The 9,013-nt window shown below is 43.8% G+C and overlaps 1 protein-coding gene across 1 annotated transcript; it reads right to left on the reverse strand.

The window, feature by feature from the left end:
- Positions 1-6,462: 6,462 nt before the first annotated feature.
- TAS2R60 (taste 2 receptor member 60) lies at positions 6,463-7,377 on the reverse strand. Its single transcript, XM_049894569.1, is given in 1 exon segment — positions 6,463-7,377. A coding segment is annotated over 1 exon segment (915 nt).
- Between the last annotated feature and the right edge of the window lie 1,636 nt (positions 7,378-9,013).

Below are 9,013 nucleotides of genomic sequence, written 5' to 3' on the forward strand. Positions count from 1 at the left end.
TACCACAGTGTACTTGGCAGTCTGTCTTTCCTCCTGTGTGAATTACCCATTGTCATTATCTAACCATGCTTATATCAATTTACTTACATTTTTATTACTGATTTGCAGGAACTCTTTCTATATCAGAAAGCCCTGGTGGCACAGTGGTTAAAAGTTTGGCTTGGCTCTTTTAAAAATGTATGTAAATATTTTTTGCCAATCTGCAACTTGTCTTTTAAAATTAAAAAGGACTTCAGCGGTCCCTACATTCATAGTGTCTTGTCATAAAAAACTTTTTAATTTTTGTGAAGGCAAATTTACCAGTTACTTTCATAATGACGTGATATTTTGAGCCTGACTTAAGGTCTATGGAAACAGATCTTCTCAGGGGTGTGAGAGCAGAAGGGCGTGTTCACACTCTCAAGTGACATCCACAAGAAGTGGGGAGGGCATAGTCAACACTTCTGCCAAAGTTAAAGGCAGTATATGGAATAAATACAGTGTAAATTGAAATTTGAAAAAGAAAACAGACAGGGCTTTCAAAAAAAAAATCAATTGAATGTGGTTTTCAATTAAAGATCATCGATCTGCAATTTATAATAGAAAGTTGAATCTAATTTTATTTTTGTTTTCAAATTAGAGTACAAATGTGTTGCAGTGCAACTAAGAGGACCCATCTTTCCCCTCTGATTTAAAATGCTTTACTTATAATTTTCCATATAAGTGTTATCTGGGCTCTCTGTTGACCTACTTGTCTGATCCTACATCAGTACCACGCTGCTGGAGTCCCTGGGTGGTGCAAATGGTTAGGCATCCTACTACTAAATGAAAGGTTGGAGGTTTGAGCCCACCCAGAGGGGCCTTGGAAGACAGGTCTGGCAATCTATTTCTGAAAGATCACAGCCTTGAAAATCCTACAGAGGAGTTCTACTCTGTACACATGGGGTTGCCATGAGTTGAAATCAACTGGACAGCAACTAGAAACAACAACCACCATGCTGTCTAAATACTGTATCGCTAAAGGATCCCACTTCGATCACTCACTGGCCGTGAGACCTCAGTAAAAATTCCTGTAAGCCTCCATTTCCACTTTGCAGTATCATTTTAAGAATTAAATATATAAAGGATTTAAGTAAATATATTCCTTCATTTCACGACTCACTCAAAATAGGTATTCAATGAATGATCAGTAATGCCATCATCATCATACATAATGAAATTAGACTAGGACAAAAATGAATGATAATAATAATGTTACCAGGTGCTTTTAAAATACACTAAGCCCTGCTTCTCTTATCTTCCCTGTATGTCCAAGCTCTGATGGAGCCCGGCCCTGTGGGAAGAACATTCAGATTCTGGTGGATGTTCTGTTCCCCAGACTGACGATGTGAAGAGTAGAGGGAACAAAGAGTAGCTTATATAGGACACTTTGTAAAGGTAGCCCGGGTCAGTCACAAAAGTCACAAAGAGAAGAAATGGCATTTCACTCAGACTCCCGACGAAGGGGCTAAAAGCCTGCAGTTCACAGTTGCTTAGCAACATGGAAATGTGCAAGAAAGAAGACAAAGGATCACAAAATCAGGCAAATTTTTCTCACTCACTCATTTATTATTTCTACGTTGTGCATGTTCGATCAACATTGATTGAACATGCAGTCAAGATGCATTGATAATTACTGGCAATTGGAATGCAAAAGTTGGAAACAAAGAAGGATCAGGAGTTGGAAAATATGGTCTTGGTGATAAAAACAATGCCAGAGACCAAATGATAGAATTTTGCAAGACCAATGACTTCTTCATTGCAAATACCTTCTCTCACCAACATAAATGGCGACTATACAAACGGACCTCACCAGATGGAACACACAGGAATCAAACTGACTACATCTGTGGAAAGAGAGGATGGAAAAGCTCAATATCATCAGTTAGAACAAGGCGGGGGGCCAACTGTGGAACGGACCATCAATTGCTCATATGCAAGTTCAAGCTGAAACTGAAGAAAATCAGAGCAAGTCCACAAGAGCCAAAATATGACCTTGAGTATATCCCACCTGAATTTAGAGACCATCTCAAGAATAGATTTGATGCATTGAACACTAGTGACCACAGCCCAGGCGAGTTGTGGAATGATATCAAGGACATCATCCATGAAGAAAGCAAGAGGTCATTGAAAAGACAGGAAAGAAAGAAAAGACCAAGATGGATGTCAGAGGAGACTCTGAAACTTCCTCTTGAACATTGGGCAGTTAAAGCAAAAGGAAGAATTGATGAAGTAAAAGAACTGAACAGAAGATTTCAAAGGGTCTCTCGAGAAGACAAAGTAGAGTATTATAATGACACGTGCAAAGAGCTGGAGATGGAAAACCAAAAGGGGAGAGCATGCTCGGCATTTCTCAAGCTGAAAGAACTGAAAAAAAAATTCAAGCCTCGAGTTGCAATAGTGAAGGATTCTATGGGGAAGATATTAAACGACACAGGAAGCATCAAAAGAAGATGGAAGGAATACACAGAGTTATTGTATCAAAAACAGTTAGTCAATGTTCAACCATTTCAAGAGGTGGCATTTGATCAGGAACCGACGGTACTGAAGGAAGAAGTCCAAGCTGCTCTGAAGGCATTGGTGAAAAGCAAGACTCCAGAAATTGATGGAATATCAATTGAGATGTTTCAACAAATAGATGCAGCGCTGGAGGTGCTCACTCGTCTATGCCAAGAAATACGGAAGGAAGCTTCCTGGCCAACTGACTGGAAGAGATCCATATTTATGCCTATTTCCAAGAAAGGTGATCCAATCGAATGTGGAAATTATAGAACAATATCATTAATATCACACACAAGCAAAATTTTGCTGAAGATCATTCAAAAACAGCTGCAGCAGTATATCGACAGGGAACTGCCAGAAATTCAGGCTGCTTTCAGAAGACGACATGGAACCAGGGATATCATTGCTGATGTCAGGTGGATCCTGGCTGAAAGCAGAGAATGCCAGAAGGATGCTTACCTGTGTTTTATTGACTATGCAAAGGCATTTGACTGTGTGGATCATAACAAATTATGGATAACATCGTGAAGAATGGGAATTCCAGAACACTTCATTGTGCTCATGAGGGACCTTTACAAGATCAAGAGGCAGTTGTTCGGACAGAACAAGGGGATACTGATTGGTTTAAAGTCAGGAAAGGTGTGCCTCAGGGTTGTATTCTTTCTCCATACCTATTCAATCTGTATGCTGAGCAAATAATCCTAGAACCTGGACTATATGAAGAAGAACGGAGCATCAGGATTGGAGGAAGACTCATTAACAGCCTGCGTTATGCAGATGACACAACCTTGCTTGCTGAAAGTGAAGAGGACTTGCACCACTTACTAATGAAGATCAAAGACCACAGCCTTCAGTATGGATTGCACATCAACATAAAGAAAACAAAAATCCTCACAACTGGACCAATGAGCATCATCATGATAAATGGAGAAAAGATTGATGTTGTCAAGGATTTCATTTTACTGGATCCACAATCAACAGCCATAGAAGCAGCAGTCAAGAAATCAAAAGACATGTTGCATTGGGTAAACCTGCTGCAAAGACCTCTTCAAAGTGTTGAAGAGCAAAGATGTCACCCTGAAGACTAAGGTGCGCCTGAACCAAGCCATGGATTTTTCGATCGCATCATATGCATGTGAAAGCTGCACAATGAATGCGGAAGACCAAAGAAGAATCGATGCCTTTGAATTGTGTTGGCGAAGAATATTGAATACACCATGGACTGCCAAAAGAACAAACAAACTGTCCTGGAAGAAGTGCGGCCAGAATGCTCCTTAGAGGCAAGGATGGTGAGACTGCATCTTACATACTTTGGACATGTTGTCAGGAGGGATCAGTCCCTGGAGAAGGACATCATGCTTGGCAGAGTACAGGGTCAGCGGAAAAGAGGAAGGCCCTCAACGAGGTGGACTGACACAGTGGCTGCAACAATGAGCTCAAGCATAACAACGATTGTAAGGATGGCTCAGAACCGGGAAGTGTTTTGTTCTGTTGTGCATAGGGTCGCTATGAGACGGCACCTAACAACAACAACAACACATTGTGCATAAGCCAAGAGGAGCAGAATATAAGCTTGACTTCAAAAACCAGCCGACCAGACAATGAAGAGAATGCAGCTTCAATCTAAACATAAAAATGTAATGGGTGTTTTCAGAAGTAGATCACCAGGCCTTTCTTCCTAGTCTTTCTTGATCTGGAAGTTCCTCTGAAGCATCGCAGCAACACACAAGGCTCCACTGAGGGACAGGTGGTGGCTGTGAATGAGGTACACTGGCTGAATAGAACTCGGGCATCCCTCACGGAAGGTGAGAATTCTACCCCTGAACCACCAGCGCCCTCCTATTAAATCTACACATTTGAGCTTTTTTGGAGAGCAAATGCATTAATTTATAGACGTCTTCCATTTATAAGATGTAGCCAACAGGGGGGAATTGGGTAAAGGACAAAAGGTACCTCTCTGTACTAGCCTTGCAACTTTCTGTGAATCTATATTTATTCCCAAACAAAGTTAAAAAACAAACAAACAAAAAAATGTCATGAGCAGCCCAGAGGAAAATACATGGGCAAAGCCCCACAGGTGACAGCCAGATCCCCGGAACAAGGGGACAAGTCTGTGCAAGGCAGCACCCATGTCTGTGGGTTTCAGAGGACATGTGGAAGTACAGGGCAGCCATGCTTTCAACACATTTAAAATCTACTAGGGGGAATAAGACAAGTGTGCAAATAACACCACAAGGCAGAATTTCTGTCACAGTGGGGGACACCCCATGAATACAGCCTCAAAGGTAGGAAGGGTCATGGCTTAGGGGGCGTCTAGCACAGCTGCACTGAAAAGATGCCATTGGAATTAACCTTTAAGAGCTTCATGTGACAGGCACAGAGAGGGTATTAGGAGTGTGGTGGACATGATCAGAATCATACCTTCAGGAGATTCACCTGGAAACTGTAGTTTAGGTGCCAGGCAGAGTGATGGAGCAGACGGTGAAGAGAAATTTAAGCAGTCCAGATGAGAGCTGGGGACAGTCTAAGCTAAGCTAGGATCCCCCAAAACAGTAAGAATCCATTCAATGGCAACTAGCACTGGTCTTCTAGTGTGGAGGGCCAGGTGTGAAAACCAGGAAATATGGTTGAGGGGTTTTAACATGAGTCAGGGAAGACAAGGATCTCAGTGTAAACCTGAGCCCAGGGGAGGTTTGAGAAGCTCTAGGGAAGGCAGAAAAGCAGCCCAAATACCCTTCACCAAACCATAAACAGCAGTAGGTCCCAATGTCAACATGAAAGAGGAAGGGACAGCTGCACACATGGACCTTAGTCCAGAACAGACAAATGGACCAGGCCCTTATACAGAACAATGTACAAACCATCAACCCCAGCACTCAGAGGGCCTCTGTCTCAGGCAACACACACGGCCCCACACATGCACGTATTGCACCATGTTCTATGCAAAAAGGTCAGACCAGGAGCTCCAGCACCAGGCACTCTCATAGAAGGGAAGGGCTGGCAAGGCCAGAAGATAGCTAAGTAGAACAAGGGAAAGGTGGTCGCAAGATGAAGCCAGAGGAAAATTGAGGTTCCAGAATCCTTCTCCAGTCTGACTTGAACATTGCGTGATGCATCAGAGTCCTCCCGCCCCCTTCCCAAGTGCACGATTTAAACACTGAGAGGTCAGCCACAGGAAAAGAAGGCGTTCCCTGATTCTCTGGCCACACCAGGTCCCGTATCAACTTCAATCTTGTTGAGTGTCTATCAGTGATACAAGCCCACACTGCAGGACCATGGATCTCACCTGGAAATCACTGAACTTGTTCTTCTAATCATTCTATGTGGCAGAGAGGGAAAGTGCAGAGAGAGAAGAAATGTCTTGTTTTCTTACTCATCTAGTGCTACTATAACAGGAAAACCATAGGTGGATGGCTTTAACAAAGAAAAGTTTATTCTCCCACAGTCCAGTAGGCTAGAAGTCCAAATTCAGGGCACCAGCTCCAGGGGAAGACTTTCTCTCTGTGTCAGCTCTAGAAGAAGATCCTTGTCATCAGTCTTCCCTTGGTCTGGGAGCATCTCAGCACGGGAACCTCAGGTCCAAAGGACGCACTCTGCTCCCAGCACTACTTTCTTGATGGTATGAGGTCCCCCTGTCTCTCTGCTCACTTCTCTCTTTTATATCTCAAAAAAGACTGGCTTAAGACACTATCTAATCTTGTAGGCCTCATCAATGGAACTGCTGCTAATCTATCTTATTACATCATAGTGATAGGACTTACAACATATAGGAAAATCGCACAAAATGGTGGACATCATACAAGCTAATCATGACCTAGCCAAGTGGACAGATATTTGGTGGGGACACAATTCAATCCATGATACCCATCATGCTCTGCCTCTATGTCAGTGTCACTCTGAGGCTTGTTGCTTACGACACGCCAGACATTGGGCAGCACCTCCTCAGCAGTAGGCTCCGAGCCTGGGGTTACTCAAGAGCAGAATAATGGGGTGCACAGCTGTTCATACATAGATCACCACCTGCCACATGCAGTATTGGAGTTCCTGAAATGGAAAGACACCTGCACAGTTGAGCACCAGTGACAGGGAATAGGAGATGAAGAGGATGGAACATGAGATGAGGACCAGTAGAGCCTTGAAGTGGGCCTGGGTGCTGGCATCCCAGAACCCTGAGATGGTCAGGAGGGTCTTCTTGGCATGCTTGCCTAGAGACATGATGAGCAGAAACATGCCTACAAGAAAGACAACCCCAGGCACAGTCCAGGTAACCACCTTCAGCAGGAAGAAGTAGAACTTCTCATAGGAGTTCCTCATGCCATTCCCGGTGTTGTTCCCAGCGTGCAGGTCTCTCATTAAGTGGATCTGATACAACCACTGGTTGCCAAAGAAGAACAGGATGGCACTCAGGTTGGAGATCCCCAGGGAGCTGAGCAGCATCCACCTGGACACCTTCTGCTTGAGCCAGAGGAAGGCTGGGTGAGTGAATGTGGCGATCTTCACACAGTAGAAGACGCTAAGCCAGGTGGAGAGCCACAGAGTGATGATGTTAAAGAAGTCCCACTGGAAGGTGAAGAGCTGCATCACGGGGTTGTAGGGGAAGGCTCTGGGGTAGAGGAAGAGATAAATGCTCCTCTCTATCACCACACACTGCAGGCAAAAGAGTGAGGTCCCCAGACTGACCAGCAATTTATCGCAGGGTTACACCTTCTTCCTCAGCAGCCACTCAATGCCCAAGGCCACAGTGATGAAGCCATTGCCCATCACTGCCACCAGACACAAAAAGAACAAGAAGCCAACCAGGACAATGGCCCTCTTCTCCATCAACAAGGAGCCTGAGTCCATGTCACCTCCATTCATCTCTTCCATGGGCCAGATGGTCCCAAGACTGGAGGTGGTTCCAGTTGGGCTGCTCTGGAAGATCTCAGTAACTTCCAGAGGGTTGCTTTGTACATGTGTGCTCAAGTGCAGAGGCTGGGCCAGAGTCAAGGACCCAGACTCTCTGAACAGGGGGAGCTTCTTCTTAGAATAGATGCAAATATCCAGTGGCCCCCAGCTGCCATGAATTTCCCTGCCCTTCTTCTGTCTTTCCGTGCCAGTGTCAACATCAGTGTGGATGGTATATCAGGCTCTGGCACCAGAGTCCGCGACACGGGAGACTGTTTCTCTAAGCTGACACCTAAGACAGCAGCACACCTGGTGGGGCTCAGGGCTAAGATCTACAGGCAGGCCCCAGCAGAGTCAGTGCCACATCCATAGGGGATTGTAATGCAGTATCCCTTTGTTCTATTCAAACGATTGCCTCTTGGTCTATGTATAGGTTCCTTATGAGCAAAATTAAATGTTCTGGAATTGCCATTCTTCACAATGTTATCCATAATTTGTTATAATCCACACAGCCAAATGTCTTTGTATAGTCAATAAAACACAGGTAAACATCGTTCTGGTATTCTTTGCATTCAGCCAAGATCCACCTGATATTAGCAATGATAACCCTGGTTCCACGTCCTCTTCTGAATCCAGTTTGAATTTCTGGCGGTTCCCTGTTGATGCACTACTGCAACTGCTTTTGAATGATCTTCAGCAAAATTTTACTTACGTGTGATATTAATGATACTGTTCAAGCATTTCTGCATTCTGTTGGATCACCTTTCTTTGGAAAGGGTATAAATATGGGTCTCTTTTTTTCCAGTTGGCTGGCCAGGTAACAGTCTTTCAAATTTCTTGGCGTAGACAAGTGAGTGCTTCCAGCATTGCACCTATTTGTCGAAACATCTCAATTGGTATTCTCTCAAGTCCTGGAACCTTGTTTTTCACCAATGCCTTCAGTGCAGCTTGGACTTCTTCCTTCGACACCATGGTTTTTTTTTTTTTTTTTTTTTCCCCTAGTGGTTAAAATGGAAAAATTCCATATATATTTTACCACAATAAAGTTGTCTTTTAAAAGTAGATATTTAGTTTTTTAATGTGTTTTTGGAAAGATAAGTAGGTGTGTACACTTTGTATTATTATTTTTTCAATTGTACTTTAGATGAAGGTTTACAGAACAAACTAGCTTCTCATTAAACAGTTAGTACACATATTGTTTTATGACATTGATTACCAACCCCATGACATGTTAACAGCCTCCCTTCTCGACTTAGGGTTCCCTAGTACCAGGTTTCCTGTCCCCTCCTGTCTTCTACCCCTTGCCCCTGGGCTGGTGAGCCCTTTTAGTCTTGTTTTGTTTAATGGGCCTCTCTAATCTTTGGCTGAAGGATGAACCTCTAGAGTGACTTCCTTACTGAGGTAAGAGGTGTCCAGGGGCCACATTTTGTCAGGACAGTGAGTCTGGTCTTTTTTGTGAGTTATAATTTTGTTCTACATTTTTCTCTAGCTCTGTCTGGGACCCTCTATTGTGATCCCTGTCAGAGCAGCTGGTGGTGGTAGCTGGGCACCATCTAATTGTGCTGGACTCAGTCTGGTGGAAACTGTGGTAGTTGTGGTCCATTAGTCC

Source organism: Elephas maximus, chromosome 8, assembly GCF_024166365.1.
Source record: "Elephas maximus indicus isolate mEleMax1 chromosome 8, mEleMax1 primary haplotype, whole genome shotgun sequence".
NCBI lineage: Eukaryota > Metazoa > Chordata > Mammalia > Proboscidea > Elephantidae > Elephas > Elephas maximus.